This window comes from Molothrus aeneus, chromosome 23, assembly GCF_037042795.1.
Source record: "Molothrus aeneus isolate 106 chromosome 23, BPBGC_Maene_1.0, whole genome shotgun sequence".
NCBI classification, from domain to species: domain Eukaryota; kingdom Metazoa; phylum Chordata; class Aves; order Passeriformes; family Icteridae; genus Molothrus; species Molothrus aeneus.
The window spans coordinates 4876046-4894291 of NC_089668.1; the positions used below are offsets into that span (position 1 = coordinate 4876046).

The 18246-nt window shown below is 49.6% G+C and overlaps 1 protein-coding gene across 4 annotated transcripts in view; it reads right to left on the bottom strand.

Moving 5' to 3' along the window:
- Window positions 1–18246, bottom strand: part of SCMH1 (Scm polycomb group protein homolog 1) — a 63929-nt gene that overhangs the window by 31902 nt on the left and 13781 nt on the right. For 3 of the 4 annotated variants that reach the window (XM_066564984.1, XM_066564983.1, XM_066564980.1), the window contains exons 2-8: window positions 17518–17624; window positions 13693–13777; window positions 11042–11110; window positions 6244–6314; window positions 3917–4151; window positions 1401–1489; window positions 629–872 (exon numbers count right to left, since the gene is read on the bottom strand). In XM_066564984.1, coding sequence (XP_066421081.1) covers window positions 629–872; window positions 1401–1489; window positions 3917–4151; window positions 6244–6314; window positions 11042–11110; window positions 13693–13717 — 733 coding nt within the window. In that variant the 5' untranslated portion in view covers window positions 13718–13777; window positions 17518–17624. The remainder of the gene's footprint in view (window positions 1–628; window positions 873–1400; window positions 1490–3916; window positions 4152–6243; window positions 6315–11041; window positions 11111–13692; window positions 13778–17517; window positions 17625–18246) is intronic. The other variant, XM_066564981.1, reaches the window with a different exon arrangement.

Genomic DNA, 18246 nt, shown 5'->3' on the forward strand with positions numbered 1-18246 from the left:
CCATGTGCAGGGCTGGCCAGCCAGTAAATGCCAGAGGGATGTGCTTGGGGACAGTGACAGCCCTCCTGAGCCCAAACACAACTGTGATGTGAGAGAGCTTGAGACAGGTCTTGAGAATCAAACCAGCCATTGCTCAGCCACTTGCAAGGCATCAAATTCCCCAGCACTGCTCCTACCCAACAATCACAGCCCTACGAACAAGGCAGGCACAACCTGCTCCACACCTGCTTTGTTCACAGCAAAGGCACACCAAGAAAACTGCCCCAAGTACAAAGAGGCGCAGTCCTGCAGCTTCACACTTCTCATTATTCCCCCTGAGAAAAACTGCACAGGAAAATGTGGTTCAAAGGCGCAGGAAAAACTTCAAGGGAATTCCTGGAGAGGAGCAGACCTCAGCAAAGTTGTACAGCACCATCCCTCCCCAGAGCCATCATCCTGCCCAGCTTTATGGACAGCCAGGCTGTTCCAGTGCTATGGGTCTGATCACCTGTACCTTTACCACGCACGAAGCTGCACAAAAACCAGACAGAGCACCCAGGTGTCCTTGCTGCCAGTCTCTGCCTGCTTTGCTGCTCTTTGAGAGCTGAGTGGAGGAGCCAAGACAGCTAAAAAACAACGTGGGCCTTACCTTTTGTACCAGGGGGCTGCAGATTATCTCCAGTCAGCGAACACCAGCCTACGGGAAAGATGTCCCGGGAATCATATCGGCACCAGTAATCGAAGGCACCTCTCCAGCCATCAAATGTTATCAGGACCTCAGAACCTCTCACCTCCCCAATGGTGGCCGGGCAGATGAAGTGAGGGTTCTTCCTGTCCACTGCCTCCAGCTTCATACCTGTCTTGAAGAAGTTTTGGGAAGGAGATGGTGGTTCCTACAAGAAGAAGTGGAATATATGCTCAAAGGGGATATGGCAGTGCCTCCCCACACCAGGGCTGTGCCCTCACCAGCAAACTCAACTCCACAAGGAGCTGAAGGGAATTAGTGGGTTGGATTTGAACCCCAAGAGGTGTGCACACACTGGCTGGGCTACACAGCCACTGCCCTTTAATCAAGAGGCAGCAAAGTCCACAGCTCACTGCTGGACGGAACCCAGGGAGTGGGACATTGCACAGAGATGCTGATGTTCCCACCTTGCATTCCCGACTTTGAGCAGCACCTGCAGCTCCAGTGAAAAACCAGCTCCCGCCTCAAGCCTGAGCCCTGAAGCCCAAACACTTCCTTGGCAGACCTCTGGCTACATCCTGACACTGCTATGACACAGCTGGAGAGGACACAGGTCTGTCCTGGAGCAGCCCTGAGCTGTGCAGTGTCACCTCCTATGGGACCAGCACATCTCTCATGAGACAGCAGCTCTGAGTCTGGTGCTCTGCCAGAAGGCTCTGCACAAACAGGGAAATACCTTGTGAAAAATCCGGACAGGAGCCATCTCTGCTCCATTCAGGGTCTTCAGAAGGAACATGGGCCAGGAGGAGGCATTGAGCCGGAAGCCTGAGGGGAGGGAAGAGGAGATGGACACTGTTAGACTGTGGGGGTTGGTGGATCTGGCAGCACATGCCTGCTCTGATGGGAACTCACACAATGGTGATCCCATACCACCCTCCTCCCATGCTGGAGTCAGGTGGGATTTTAGCCAGATATTCTGAATGTAAAGCATTTGTGTTATTGAAAAGAAACATCTGGAAACAGCTGTCTGACTGCAATATTCACTTATCACAACAATCCCATTGACCATCCAGACAGAGCACTTTGTGCAGCCTCAGTGCTGCCAGCTCCTGCTGCAGGGGAGACATGAATCAGCAAATGCACACTCAGGCTATGGAATTTCTTCCTCAACAGGGAATCACAGCTTCTGGGTGGCCTCCTCTACCTGTAGTGTGAGCTGCAGGCAAGCTAATCTGAAGAAATAGAGGCTGTGATTTGCCTGGAACACATTATAGGGAAGGATGGCAGGTTTGGGCTTGACACCTGCTGGGAAAAAAGTGGAGAAATAACAAGAGGGGGCTCATGGGAAGAAAAAAGCAATTTCACATACTCTGAGGTATGTGACACTGACTATGACTATACAACCACCAGAAGGCTCTGGATATCACAGATATCTTTGTTAAACGTGCATCCTCCTGCACAGGCAACTTCTGCTGCTCAGCTGTGTTAGGTCTGTGGTTGGAGGGGTTTTGAAGATAATCCTGGCACTGGACCTGGACCAAGAACATGGCAAAACTTTGCCAAGGTTGCAGTGCTCAGCACAGGTCACCCTGCCAGCCCTGAGCTCTGTCAGATCAGCTTGGAAACCAACCCAAGTAGCCACAACTGCAGGGGATGGGAGAGCTCAGCTCCCACAGTGGCAAAGAAAACATTTTATGTGAATCACAGAATATCCTGGGCTGGAGGGGACCACAAGGATCAGCCAGTCCAACTCCTGGCCCTGCCCAGACCCCCCAACAGCCCCAGCCTGGCCATCCCTGCAGCGCTGCCCAAATTTCTCCCCCATCCTTCATCTCCCCCATCCCTCCCTCTCACAGAATCATGGAATGTGCTGAGCTGGAAGGGACCCACAGGGATGATCAATGCCAAAGCCAAGCCCTGCCCAGAGCCCCCAGCAAGCCCAGCCTGGGCATCCCTGGAGCTCTGGCAGCCTCGGGGCCGTGCCCATTCCCTGGGCAGCCTGGGCAGTGCCCAGCACCCTCTGGGGGAAGAGCCTTGCCCTGAGCTCCAGCCTGAGCTGCCCTGGCCCAGCTCCAGCCGTGCCCTGGCTGCTGTCCCTGGAATTATCTGTGTAAAGAAAGAGCAGCAGCAGATGTGTGCACATGGAAAATACTACAGGAAAGAGAAAACTCTTATGGGGTTTTCTAGGCCCTTGAACTCTGCATGCAGAAGGACAACTGCAGCACTAGCTCAGTTACCTGTCTTCATGCTGGGTGCAAAATCATCCAGTTCCACTCCCCAGCTATGGGCAGGGACACCTTCCCTGATCCCACTATGCCAGAGCCTCACCACGCTCACAGGGAAGAATTTTATCCTAACATCCCAGCTGACCGTGGCCTCTCCCCTGGCACAAGGTTAAGCAGGTGGCACAGAGCAGAGCTGGGCACACGGGGCAGCCCTCCCGGACCTGCTCCCGAGCACAGCCAGGGCTGCTCCACCTGCGCCTCGTGCCCTCTGCTGGCCACACCAGGCACAGGAGGGGCCCAGCGGCCCACAGGGCTTTGGAAGAGATGGGCAGCACAATCACTGAACGGTTTGGGTTGCAAGGTCTCAGATGACCAATGACAGCAACCTGTGTTGAGGCTGTGAGCAGTCACAAGAATTTATTATCATTCCTTCCTTTCCTTGCTAGCCTTCTGATGAAATCCCTTCTTCTATTCTTTTTGTATAGTTTTAATATATAATTTTCTTTTAATATAATATATATCATAAAATAATAAATCAGCCTTCTGCAAGATGGAGTCAAGATTCTCATCTCTTCTGCCCATCTATGTCACCAGCTGATTAGTAGGAAGGACATGATTCCAACTCCTTCTCAGCCAATGAATAGGATAAATAGGTTGTTGGCAATGATTAGGATGAGTATGGCGATTAGGAAGAATAGTAGGTAGGTGAAAAATTTTGTAATGTAGGGATCTGAGGCCATATATCATGTGGCAAATTGTAGGATAGATCATGATACAAACAGTGCAATGGGGAAGAAGGTAAGGGAGTAGAAGTCTATTTTCAGGCTGATGGGGATTTTGAAGTTTATAATAAATTTTCATTCTCAGAAGGTGGTGATGCTTTCTGTTCCAGAGAGGATGCCCCCTCATCCTGGGGCCCCTGCAAACACCACCTCATTTGATGAGCCCCGAGTGAGGAACATTCCCACACCCCAAACTTTCCCCACCATCAACGTGACCCTTGCTGGACAGCTGAACTCCAGCTCACCCAGTGGAGGCTGCAGCATGCCTCCATTCTTCTCACAGTTGCCAATGGGCTGGATCTCAGCAGAGTCCACCAGCCTCCAGAAGTCGTTCTTGTTGTCGCTGCCGTCGAGGCGCAGGCGCAGGCGGGCGCCCGTCAGCCCCACCACGGTGGCGATGCACGTGGACGTGGTGTTCCGGGGGTCCTGGGCCTCCAGCTTCATACTGATCTTGAACTCGTTTGCAGGTGGAGTGTAGGACTGTAAAGAGTGGAACAGGGGCTGTGGTGTTATGTTTGAGTTCAATGGTTTGCTCTGTCTCACCCCTGGAAAATGTAGGGTTTGTTCCAAGCCTATGATCCTCCCCTGCAGTATCATGGATCTGTAATCCCATTGGCCCAAGGCTTATTCTGCATCCACTTTGAATCTCCCTGTTAAGCTGTGGGATGTAGACCAGGCTCTCTCTTGGCCCTTCTCTCCCCCTTCTCCCTCAGAAACCATGCTGCTCCCAGGGGTGGGACCCCCAATAAACCCTCATCTAATTAGCACCCTCAGAAGCCATGTGGAGTCTCTGAAGCAGGGTAGGAATTTTCCAGGGTAGAAATCCATTTTGATTTAGGTGAAATGTACATTTTTGAGTTGAGTCTGTGGTTAGAAAACATAGCTATGTAGCCTGACTGCAAAAGCCTAGGCTCAGAGAAACTGCTTCAGTGAAGGACAGAGATAATGGGGTGTAGACAGAGGGTGATAGAGAGACAGAGAGACTGCTGTGAGAGCAGCTCAACCTGACCTAAGAATTCTTTCTGATAAAGAAGAACTAGCGGCAAATGTCACGGGAAATTAGTAAAAATGGATATGAACCTATTGTGAAATTGTATGCATATGTATTTGAGAGGGGGTAAAAAGGGACCTGAAGTTCCCAGAAGTACCCATGTCATTTTAGGAGAACAATTCCCACATGTGTCCAGTGCTGTAACAAACACACGGGCTTTACAACTTTCCCAAAAGTTGTGGAGTTTTGATTATCTCTGCAACACATCTCCTTGCCTGCCTGCTGCCACCAGCGAGCACACAGCTTAGGGGGCCCCCTGGGGACCCTCCAAACCAACAGCAACAAGGGCCCAGTCAGTCCAGGTTTGCCAATACATGCATGCACCAGCTCGGGCACAAAGCCTCCAGCAGTAGGAGCACCCAGACGGGGTCTGCTGAAGGCTGACAGCCCCTCCAGGCACAGCAGAGGCACCACTGAGAACTCAGCAAGCCCAGGCACGTCTGTAACAGACCCCCATCCTTCCATCCTGTATCATCCAGGCAACTAAAGCCTGTTCTCTTGGAATCACAGAGTCATTAATGCTGCAAAACACCTCTAAGATCATCAGCTTCAGCTGTTCCCACAGTGCTGCCAAGCCCACCTCTAACCCATACCCCTAGGCATCACATGCTGTTGAACACTTCCAGGGATGGGGACTCCACTAGTGCCCTGGACAGACATTTCCTTGGCCTGATCACCCTTCCAGTGATGAAATTTTCCTGATATACAACCTGGCCCTCCCCTGGCACAAGTTGAAGCTGTTTCCTCTTATCCTGTATCTTGTTTCCTGGGAGCAGAGCCTGACCCCACCTGGCTCCATCCTCCTGGCAGGAGCTGTGCAGAGGCAGAAGGTCCCCCCTGAGCCTCCTTTTCTCCGGGCTGAGCCCCTGCCCAGCTCCCTCAGCCCCTCCTGGGGCTCCAGCTCCTTCCCCAGCTCCATTCCCTTCTCTGCACATGCTCCAGCCCCCTTGTTGTGAGGGGCCCAAAACTGATGTCAGGATCTGAGGTGCAGCCCCAGCAGTGCCCAGTGTAGGGGATTAACCCTCTCCTGGGAAGATCACCCAGCCAACCCCAGACCCACACATTCACTCTCCCCTCTGCCCAGACCCAGGTGTCCCACAATGATTCACTCCTGCACCCCCTGTTCTCAGCACAGCCACCTCTGGGTTCAATACCTGCCGCCCAGGGGCTGCTATTCTGTCAACAATTCACAACAACTGGGTGAATTCTGCTGAAAATCTCCTGATTGAGCAGGATCCACCAAAAGCTGGATGCCAGCCTACTCAGGACACTTTCTCCAAGGGGCTGTGCTTGGCAGAGTTAATAGCACACTTGTGTTCCCAACATGCACATCTGAGAGGAAAATCTTCTGTGCTACTCTAAATGCATATTTTTAATCTTTGCTTCAGCACTTGGATTTCTGTTAAGTCTCCAATATCCTTAAGTATCTTCCTTTCCAAGCCAGGGGTCTATCCCAGGCACAGAACTCCAGGGCTTCCACTGGACCATAGCCCTTGACCTTTCCTGTTTTTACCCTCTTACCTGCTTGAAACAATGGGCAGGAGCTGGGATGGCACATGTCTCTTTCAGGTACTTCTCCCAGGTGAAGTGACCTGAGAAGTAAAAACAAAAGGATTCAAATAAGAAAGGATGAGCAAAATTTTCAGTAAAAGAACTGGCCAGACTCCTGTGCTGGCAGTTCTGCACTTCTCACAGAGGAGGTGCTCACAGGCAACGTGTTTTCAGCAAGAACCTCTGATGTTTGTGAGCACAGAAGATTTACAACTGCAACTGACAGGCAGAACAAAGCCCAGCTCTGCCTTCGGCATCCTCCTGCCTCGGTGCTGCTGAGAAGGGGCTGCACAGAGCCAGGGTAACAACCTGCAACTTAATGGAAAACACCCAGCACAGATGGGAATCTGCTGAGTCCTCCAGACAACTGCCCCTTCAAAACCATTCATTAAACACATCACTCAGTCTGGGGATTGCAAACAGTCACTGTGGGCTGTGAGCAGCACAGCTTGGGGGCTGGAATGAGATTATCTTTAAGGTCATTTCCAACCCAAACCATTCTGTGATCCCATGATTGGAAATCGTGGATTTAAAACTGGAATCTGCTTTTTGGTGACTGGACCCCTGGTCCAGCACAGACACAGCCCACCCCATGGGCCAGGGAGCAGCCCAGCAGTAAGTGGACAGGACAACAATTAACTTCCTCAAGTGCCATGAAGTCCACAGGGTGGGAGCAGGGATCCTCCAAACAGGGATTTACTGAGCTCAATACCTCACACCCAACCTCAATCCCCCTTCCACCAAGTGCTGCTGCCAGGGGAAGTGCATTTCATCCCTTCCTGCACCTTCCTCCTGTACAGCAGGAAGGGTAAAAGCAATAAGCCACCCAGGGAAACCTGTTATTAAATGAGGAATTAAAAGCTCCTGTGATCTGAGCAAATCATGACTTTTGCCATTTAAACTGAGCAGCTGGGAGAGGAACCTTGCAGCATGACATTCACTTGTATTCATCCAAACAGCTCCCGGGAGACCACTGTTTTCAAGGCATTTCAAGAGCAATGGTGGCAGCACAATTAAAGTCAGCCACTGCTTCCCCGACTCAGGCAAGTTCTTAATCAGTCTATTTTCAAAACAAAAGCTACATTAAGAGCCATTTTAGCTACTGCAGCACACACCACACCTCTGAAAATTGAGGCAGTAAGGTCAGCACACATTGCTTCAGTGCTGCCTCATGCACAGAGGAGCCTTCATAATCTACAAGCTTCAAATAAATACAAGGAATGCTGCTTTCTCACCACCTCCCATGCAGATGACTAGTACACTGTTAAAAATGGGGAAAATGAACAGAAAAAATACAGTTTCATTGCCACACTGGCTGAATATTACTGTTTGCAGACTGACAGCACTCTCCACGCCACAGAGGACTCAGCTCCATCCACTGGCACATATTTTCATTTCAGCCACAGTCTCACACTGGGTGAATGAAGAAATTCAGTGAGTTACTGCAATGATGCTCTCACAAAACCAAAATTCTTCTGCTTTAGTTGAAGATATGATTTTATACTTGGTTCTGTCAATGAAACTCTTTGTATCAATAATGTGGAGTAAACACCCAGGCAAAGCAAAGCCGGGCACATCCCACCCCTTAACTCATCTCAGACTGGGGTGGCCCTTCAGAGGTCATTGTCCCCAGAGCACAGAGGACACCCAGGTGACAGTACTGGGTGAGCAGTGCCAGTGTCAGCCCAGGCCCTGAGCCAGCAGCCTGAACAGGATCAGCTGTGCTTGACAATTTTATTAAAAAAAAAAAAAACCAAACAAACTCCCCTCAGCTGGTTTCAATCCATCACTATTAAAAGTTGTCATGGTTTTAATCTTCCCACTTTCCATTCCCTCCACACCAAGCTAGGCCATCCTGCTCCCTGCAGCAGTTCACCCCACAGCCCAGATCCATGCTGCACAACCCCAGTGGGAGCAGAGAATTTCTGACACAGCTGCAGGCCTCTAAAAATAGTGTTTGGACATGGAACTTATTTGAGATTAATTCTAAAGCCTGCTGGGATTCAACCACTGTATGAAGACACACACAGCATTAGAACTGCAGCTTCTCTAGGACCTGAGGAACAGCATGAAGCTGGGCCAGGGCAGCTCAGGCTGGAGCTCAGGGCAAGGCTCTTCCCCCAGAGGGTGCTGGGCACTGCCCAGGCTGCCCAGGGAATGGGCACGGCCCCGAGGCTGCCAGAGCTCCAGGGATGCCCAGGCTGGGCTTGCTGGGGCCTCTGGGCAGGGCTTGGCTTTGGCATTGATCATCCCTGTGGGTCCCTTCCAGCTCAGCACATTCCATGATTCTGTGAGAGGGAGGGATGGGGGAGATGAAGGATGGGGGAGAAATTTGGGCAGCGCTGCAGGGATGGCCAGGCTGGGGCTGTTGGGGGCTCTGGGCAGGGCCAGGGGCTGCATTGGATGATCCTGTGGGTCCCTTCCAGCCCAGGGTGGGGTTGTTGGGGCTCTGGGCAGGGCCAGGGGCTGCATTGGATGATCCTGTGGGTCCCTTCCAGCCCAGAGTGTTCTGTGATTCTCTCATTCCTATCAATAATGGTTCTGGTGATTTATTTTGCAAAGAAAAGCAGGAGCAGCAGAAAGACTTCTAAGAAAAGACAGAGCTGATACAGCAGTGTTCAGTACCAGCCATTTCCTTACACACAGGTGGCAGGGCAAGCACAGGTAGGACCTGCACTTCTTTTTCAAGATTACCTTCAAACCAAGGTAAAAACTGCAGACTGCAGGTGGAAGTTGCCATTACAGCCTTAGCATGAGAGGAAACCCTGCACTTCAGGCCCTTGTCCCACGTCCCTCTCTGCCTCTCTCCAGCACACGGGATCTTCTTCACAGAAAGAAATGAGAGAAAGACCCTTAAATGAGAAACACCCTGTTTTTGCAACTCCATCTGTGAGCCAAGGATTGGGAAGGAGCTTTTGCAACTCCATCTGTGAGCCAAGGATTGGGAACCCGTGTGAGTCCCTGTGACTTGGCTGTGGAAATGCCACTGGGGTGACTGTCTGTCACTTGTGCTTGCCTTGGGAAAACTCCTTGTCGTGTGCTCGTGCCAAAGGCAGATATTACTTCCAGGCAGAGAGTCACATTTGGGCTCTGATGTCTTAACCTTCAAAAATATTCACTCCAAACAAAACACTCCACAAACCCAAGGGGTCAAACTGCAGTAGTTGTGAACAATGCAGCTCTGCACCCTCATGTTTTGATTTTCTTTATGTTGCATTTAACATTGATCCTTTGCCCAGAATTTAAATGAAGATGGAGTTTCTGTTTATATCTTTAACTGAAGTCTGCTTTGGGCTCCATTAGCATTTTGGCTCCCGAGGGGTCATCAATCCAACTGAAACAATACATGTGTGTTTCAGGTCACATCTGTGAAGGAGAACGTGCCCTAGCCAGATCAAGGCATCCCATTAAAGTCTGCAGCCCATATGTGTGGCTGCTAAGGAGCACCAAGGCAGCACATGAAAGCAGCTCTGTATGAAAAGGAGCAGAGCATGGTCTGGGCTGGCAGATCCCAGGTGGCAGTGGCTGTCCCTGATGTCTGAGCATGGCCTCCTGAGGGTCAGCTCTCCCACAGGCTGTCCCACCCTATAGGAGTGTGCCTTTTGCTGACAGAGTGACAAAACTCTCCTCTGTCCCCTCAAAAAGGAAAGAAGCCCACAAGTTTCTCTCCTCCATTAGGTAAAAAAAGACACCTGGGAGACTTCACCTCAAACTTAAGGAGAGCAAACTGGACAGAAGCCAAAAAGTCCCACCTGGGCAATTTACTAGAAAAATAAGTGAACAAAGAAAATAATCACTTTTGTAAGGTGTGTTACCAGGAGCAAGGACCTCCTGCACCTACCTCAGTTTTTCTCTGTTTGTTATTTTGCCTTTTATTAAACCTTTTTGTTTCTAACACTGCGACAGAAGCCATCCTGCTGATTTTTATGCCTCCAAAGGTAGCTGAGCTATCCTGAATATGAGAGTTATGAGACCTGGCTCGAGGAGGCTCCTATACCACAACCCTGCCCCATCCCAGGCACTTTGCTCAGCCATCAATCCAGCTGCACATGCTCCACTGGTAACATGAGCCCCATTGCTCTGTCCTGCTCAGTAAAATGTGACAATGTGCGAGTCAAAACTAACAGTTCTGAAATATCAGGGTGCTGTCTGCTCTGTCCTGCTCTCCTCAGAGGTGTCCCAATGCAGCTTTGACCTGGATTACAGGGTGCTCTGTGCCAGATGCTGCAGTTTTAGCCTCTCACTGTGCAGAATCACAGAATGGTTTGGGTTGGAAGGGACATTAAAGCCCATTCCTTTCCACCTTCCACTGTCCCAGGGTGCTCCAAACCCTGTCCAACCTGGCCTTGGACACTTCTAGGGATGGGACAGCCACAGCTTCTCTGGGCACCCCGTGCCAGGGCCTGCCCAGCCTAACAAGAATTTATTCTCAATATCCCATCTAACCCTGCTCTCTGACAGTATGATGCTGTTCCCATTGTCCTATCACTTCAGACCCTTGTCCAAAGTCCCTCTTCAGCTCTCCTGGAGCCCCTTGAGGCACTGGAAGGGGCTCTATGGTCTCCTCAGACCTTTCTCCTCTCCAGACCCAAACCCTCCAAGGATGTGCCCAAGCTTTGGGCAGTGATGAGCTGCTCAGAGTTCCTTGCAGATGATCACCAATATTCACTGCTGCACCATGCACTTGTCAAAAAAAAATCTTCAGAAATCACAAAAGGGAGAAGGGAGGGCAAAAAAAAAGAGGGGAGGAAGAAGGGAGCTCTCTTACCTTGGTACTGGGAGGGAGACTCTGAGGGGCGGCTGTACTTGTGCTTTTTACCATCTTTCCAGTCTATGGCTGAGACAAGAAACAGAGCATTTGTGTCAGGGAAAGGAGGCAGACAATGCACCCTTCTGCACTATCTGTGTTCCAGGCACTTCAGAGCAGAGCAGTGACCTCCCTGTCATGACCCCAGTGACGTGGATGATCTGCCTCTATCTCTGGGTGTGCTCCCTTCCTCTCCACAGCTCATGCAGGCACCTGACAGGAGGTATCCACATCTGCACCTCAGTCCCTGTTTAGTTCCACCAGCCACTGTTCTCCTTCAGTGACAAGCAATAACAAAGAACAGCAAACTCCATCACTTTAGCTGTGAGAAGAAGGGCTTGAGAGGAACAAACATAACAGCCACTAAAAATGGCTCATGTGGATCTTTGGTGCAGAATGGCTCCTTGTGTATCAACTCCAGGTTATTCCACACAAGCAACCTCAGCCCTTTGTGGTGACTTCTCTGAAAATCTGCACAAGTGCCCTCTCCACACAAAACACCAGGTTTCCTTGTGTCCCTTGCAGCTCAGAAGAGAGCACAACAGCAAAGCAGCACCAGCTGTGCAGAGCAGCTCACCTGAGCTGTCTTTGCTCATGATAGCTTTGGGTCTCAGAGCTCCAAAAAATTGAAGATCTCAAGACAGCTCTGGAAAATGATAGAGCAAAAAGTGGGGAATGCTCATCCTGGCCTCCAGCTCTGTGCCATGGCAGAGTTCACCCTGAGCCAGCTCCTCAACCTGCTGCTGCCAGGCTGGCACCCTGGGATTGCTGCTGCATTCCAGCTCCTTTATTTTACAGACCATTTTTAGGGCTGTTGTAGACAGCAGCTTAGTGCCCTGTGAAATGTGCCTTGCCCCCATGAAAAATAGCTCCTTGTGAAAGCAAAAGGTTTGAAATCTGAGCAGTAGCTGGAAGAGGCAGGCTAAGAGCTGCTTCTAAAGTGGCCTGGGGTGTCTTGATGTGTCTGGAATTGCTTTGGGACAATTATTTTTACAATCTTCTCTTCTTGACATGTTCTTTTCAGCACAATGGACAGGACAGCATGTAGGTTTTATTGCTCTGGAAAGTGATAGAGCAAGAAGTGGGGGATGCCCACCCTGCCTCCAACAGCCTCCAGCCCAACAGAGGGATGCCAGATCAGCATCCCTTAAATGAACACAAGGGACATATGGAGTGTGGCCACAGCATCCCTAGACATGGGCCAGACAAAGAGCCTCCTTGGAGAGACATAAATGAATGAAAAGCATTGAAGGACACCCTTCCTAATAAATGCATTACCACGAGGCACAGTATTGTGCCATGTCCCTAAGAAAGCAAGAATAAAGGACATAAAGTATTTAAGGCAGAAGCAAAAGAGCCCCCTGGGTGGGTAAGGCTCCCCTCAGTGCTGCAGGACAGCTCTGACAGCATCCATGCACTCAAAGGAGCTTCTCACCATACTCTGCAGGTGAAGGTACATTTTGTTCTTAACCTTTAACATGCAAAAATCCTCATTAAGCAGGATACAAAAGCAGCAGAAAGAGAGCGAAACAAGAATTTCCGCAGACAAATAAAGAAACAGAGCAAGTTCAATGCATTATTAAAAAAGCAGGTAAGTAGGACAGAAACCCACATGTGCACAGTGCAGGTGCTGCCTCTGCAACCCCCAGCCTGGCATTCTGAGCCCAGGTCACAGAGGCAGGCTGGCTGGAGGCTCCAGGAGCACAGAGAACAAGCTGTGAGTGAGGCTGAACCCAGCCAGCCTGGCCTGGGCCACGCTGCTGACTAATCAACCAGCCTCCTTTATTGCCAAGCCCTCCAGCTGCCTCCCAGCAGGGTCTCCCCATTCCCTGCTTTCCTTCATTTATTTTCACTTCATTAAAGGACAAGCAGTGTTAGGAAGAGGATAATGCCTCTGTAAGATGAACCACGACAGAAGCAAAGGAGACATTTAAAAAAAATAAAGGGAGCAGAGAAATCGAGCATAGAAATCTCCTGCAATAAACCTTGGGAGTGTGGAGCAGATGTGAACAAAGAGCTGTGGAGGATGCTCCATCCTCTCCCTTCTCCCTTCCCCCCTCCTCCCTGATGAGATCACTCCAGTCAGATGCACATGCATGGCACAGCACTAAAGGAAATCAATATTTCTGTTAAGCACAAGAAGCCAGAGCAGCTCAGCTGCAGGCAGCCTGCTTGGCTTCACCCTTTTTGTTGGGGATGCAGGACCCAGGAAGCACGTGCTGTGTGAGGGGCCAAGGGACTGGGTGGCAGGGGAACCTCCTGACAGATTTCCTCTCCACAAGGCAGGCTGGTTTCTGGTTTCATGCCTCATTAGAGGGGGAGTCTGTGCCAGCTCAGGCAGTTTGCCTCATGCTGGGAGCTCTGCCAGATGGTGCCCTGGGTTCTGCAGGGCACCCTCCATGAGCTGCAGGGATGCCCCTAAAAAGGACTCTCCTCTCCCTGTCACAGAGGGGATTGATGAACTGCTCTCTGCACATGGATTGAGAAACACAACTCAGTTTTTGGGCTTCCAGCCACATCCCTTCAGCTCCCACCCCACTGGCAGCCCCCTGAGGCACTCAGGCCATGCCAGCTCACTGCAGGCCCCTTGGCTGTGCCAAATCACTGCTCACCTTTCTGAGGGCCTGGTTTCCGCATTCTACCACCTGCTGCTGTCCTTATCCTGGGACTGGGCTGCTCTTACAGAACTGAAGATGTCTAGGACAAAAGAAATAAAGATGAGAAAATTCCCCATTCTGGAGCACACAGTCATCTGCAGCATTAACTCATCACACAGTGGAGGGAAAAACACATTCTGTCACCTGGGGTAGCACAGAACACACAAAACTCATTTTACCCCCTGAAACTACAAGACTTTCTCCAATTTGTGGACAACACCAAATTCATGGCAGCAGGAGCAGCATGAATAAGCACAAGGAGCACATGGCTGTCTCTGTGCTAACCCTACAGTAGGTCCAGAGCGTGTGTGTGGAAGGAGGGGCTGCCCCCACTCACTAACAAAGGGAGGCAGAGCTGGAATTTATGAAAGAAAACACATGGAAACATAACATTAACTCTGGCAAAGCACACAGCAATCCCCAGCTTGCCACTTACAATTCAAATTGCTCACAGCAGTTCTGGGGAATAAGGATGAGAAATTGGACAATGACCCAGGAAATACTTTTGCTGTTAGTACTGCCATGAGTGTCCAAGTTGTGCTGCATTTTTTGTTTTCCTGGTTGCAGAAAAACTGACTGGACTGTGCCCAACAAGCAAAAGCATTTGCACTATTGTTATAAAGAAATATTCCTGAAAAATCAGAGCTCCTGGGAGATGTGTGGTGGTCATGTAGAGGGACCCAGTGCTCCAGCACAAGCACTCCCACAGGGCAGGGCCTGCCACACCCAGAAAGCCCTGCCAAGCCCTGCCACAAAACATCCAAATGAATGGCTGAGCCACAGACCAGCCCTTGGGAAAGCCACGAATAGCATGTTTGACACTCCACTAACTAATGAAAGATTAATTGTATCAATATAATTCCATTTTGTTCACAGTGGGGCAGTCAGGAGAAGGAGGAAGCTGTCTCAGGACGCAGCGCTGAGTAGCTGCTTAAAGGTTATTTACAGATCCAACTTGGCAAGAATTTGGGGTTTTGAAAACCAGGCTTTTTCGAAATGTAAGAGAAACAGAGTTTAATTTTCTGTAACAGCTCTACTAACTACAGCCTCTTTACATGCAACACTGAGCAATACTCTGAGAAGAAAAATACTGCAGGAATATTAAATACTAAAGGAAAAAAAAATCCTGGTTGTTTTTTTTTAATCCAAATCAAAAGGTGCACAGTAGTCACTTATTGCCTCTCTCCTAAATAGTGTGTGTGTCTGTACACACTTGTGAAAGGAGTAAGGTTGGTTTCCCTTTCAATAGCAGAGGGTAACCTACATGTGAAAGGTTATTTACAACTTTTAAAGCTTCTTTTCATAATTTTCATTAAAGACTAGCAGTCCTGGCAGGAAAAGTCCCCTAGACATAAAAACCCAGGCTGAAAGGTGTTTATATATAAAGGCACCAGACAAGCATTCGCCATCTCTGGCTCTGCCCCTCTGCTGTCTGTGGGACTTTCTCAAGTACCCACACACATAAATCTCATGGCACAGGAGTTCCTGTGCCCCTCTGAGGGCTTCTGAAAAGCTTCTTCAGCCTGAGCACCTCAGAGCCCTGCTGGCAGGGATGTGTGAATCCTTCCCTTCCAAAGTATTGGAAGAAAAAACATTGTGACTGCGTTTGAGCTAATCAGACAGGGTTTGTGAAAGGTTATGGCCCAATAACCCTAATGAGGCTCAGGAGGACCTTGTCACCCTCCACAACTCCCTGACAGGAGGGGCAGACACGTGAGGGTCAGTCTCCTCTTCAAGGGAACAAGGGACAGTTCAAGAGGAAACAGCCTCAAGATGTGCCAGGGGAGGTTCAGGTTGGACATCAGGAAGAATTTCTTCACAGAAAGGGGTGTCAAGCATGGGAATGGGCTGCCCAGGGAGGTGGTGGTGTGCTGAGGAAGTGTCTGGATGTCTGGATGTGGCACTAGTGCTCTGGTGTGGTGGACATGGTGGTGCTCAGTCTTGATGATCTTGGAGGTATTTTCCAACCTTAATGATTCTGTAATTCTGTGATCCTGATAAAGCACAGAGCTGACTGCTGGTATCCCTCAGCCAACACTGCAGCAGGCTCTCAGCAAGATCTCATGTCATGGAAGAGAATCAAATGTTGTAAATGTCCAATTTAAATAAATAAATAAACAAATGGTGACTCTTCCCCAAAGGAGGAGACTTAAGTTGCATGGGGAGTCCCACTTTGCTGAGAGCCACATGAATGCCAGCTCAAGGACACTGCACTCTAAAATATGCTTCCAAGAAACTGCCCAAATGTGACAGCCCCAGCCTGACCCCTGCCAGCCTCCATGAGCCTCTGACACAGCTCTGCACCACCCAGATCCCCCCTACATCTCACAGCACAGGGCAGAAACATGTGGGTTAATCCTGCAAAATCATAACTCAAGGAAAAAAAAAAGCAAAATAATTTTGAGTGCTCAGAGTCATGTAATGCCTAGAGAAGAGGCAGAGCCAAACTCCATGATGCACAGCTTCAGCCTGCCTGCCCCAGAGGGCGGCTGGACCTACAGCCAGATGGGAGCCACCAGCCTTACAGCATCCCAGGGACAGTTCCTGCCCTAGGATGCAAGGATGCCCTTCTTCAGCCATGGAGACAGGCACTGTACAATCACAGCTGGGAGGGATCCCCAAGGATCACCAAACCCAGCTCCTGGCCTGTCACAGACACCCCAACAATCCCACCACCCTGGGGGTGTCTGAGAGCATTGTCCAAATGCTCCTGGAGTGCTGGCAGGCTTAGAGTCATGACCATTTCCTGGGGAAAGAACCTTTTCCTTACATCCAGCCTGACCCTCCCCTGCCACAGCTCCAGCCACTCCCTTGGGTCCTGTCCCTGGTCACAGGGAGCACAGACAGGAGCTGCCCCTGGGCTTTACTAACACAGGGCTTGGGAATTGATCGTTTCCACTGACTGTAATTTATGGTTGCCCAGAGGAGCTGTAAAATCTCCACCCTTGGAGATACTCCAAACATCAGCAGCTCCCTCCCCTGCCAGCCTGATCTCACCTTGTAGCTGACTCTGACTTCAAAGTCAGCCCATCTCTGCATGCAGCATTGGACCAGACAACCTCTGAAAGCTCCTTCCAGCCTGAAACACCCAGGGACTTCATCTCACTGGATGGCAAGAGGAATCACTCTACAGGTTTTGACAAGGCTGAAATGCCCCAGTGAGGAGAATTCAGTGTAGAGAGAAGTCAAAGGCAGAACAGACAAGTCCACAGGCACCTGTGGACAGGAGCACCATGGTACCAATGGATGCAACCTTTACTCCATTCAGGGACTGAAGATTGAAAAAATGTGAAAGTAATAAATAGCAGAAAGTACAGACTGGTACCCAAGGGGCAACACCAGGCTACCCACAGAGACAGATCTTCCAGAATCACCTCAGGCACAAACACACCCCTGATGAAGACCTCCTGGCTGGATCCATGGCACAAAGGACACAATCTTATTTTGCATCAAATAAAAAGCCTTTGAGATTTCCACAGCCCAGCACACGCTGCAATGCTCCATCTCCAGAGCCTGACACTTGCACAGAGCTGCACACCGGAGTTCAAACTCCCCTTGTTTTCAAAAGCTGTGTTTCTCCTGCTTGTGGAGATCAAGATAATCTCCCAAGCATGAACTACAGCATTACAGAGTGCTGGTTTCCAGAATTCATAACCTGAAAGGACAGATCAATGTGCAAATTCATTCCAGCAGGATGCTACCTTAAAAAGACCAACTAATTTGCTGCCTTTAGTAGCAGATGAAGTTCCTCTCCCAGAGTTTCAAACAACTTTCACTCACCGAGATATCAAAAGTGCCAAGGGCTCCACTGAACTGTCATGGGCTCTAGTTCCCCATCACTCCTACAAGACAGCAGAGTCAGTACAAACACTGCGGCATAGCAAAACCTGAAAGCACAGAGACAAAATGAAAAAGTTTGCATTTAATTGCAGAAAGGCTAAGTTACCAGCTGCATTATTCATGTTCATATTTAATTCATTTAAAACATCCAAATTTAAATTTAAAGACAGCTGTAACAAACATTCCCACTTGCACTCACAAAGCAGCACAGAACTTGACACAATTTAAGTTCAGCTTGCAGTGAGTACACGGGACTGCGGCTGTTAAACACCTTTGATATGAGTAAGATCACATCAACTGAGCTGATAGAAACTAGTTCAGCTTTTGTAAAATGAAACTATCACACAAAGGAGGATTGAAAAGACTAGACCTGATTAGTAATGAAAAGGAGAGAGACCACAGGAGAGGCATATAAAATAATGAGTAGCATGAAGAGAGAGAACTGGGGACTCCAAATTATCCCTTCCCAGTGCAGCAGAACAAACCTACAAAAGTCAAAAACCCCCAAGTATATAGCAGGGAGAAGGAGCAGTTCATTGGAAATTAATAGACATGCAACTTCCTTATGGAGGAAGTTATCAAGGGAAGTAAAGGAGTAACCTTAGAAGTGACAGACATTGAAAAGCAAAGCAGCATTTGTAAGGGTATCAAAGTATGAGACCCATGGGC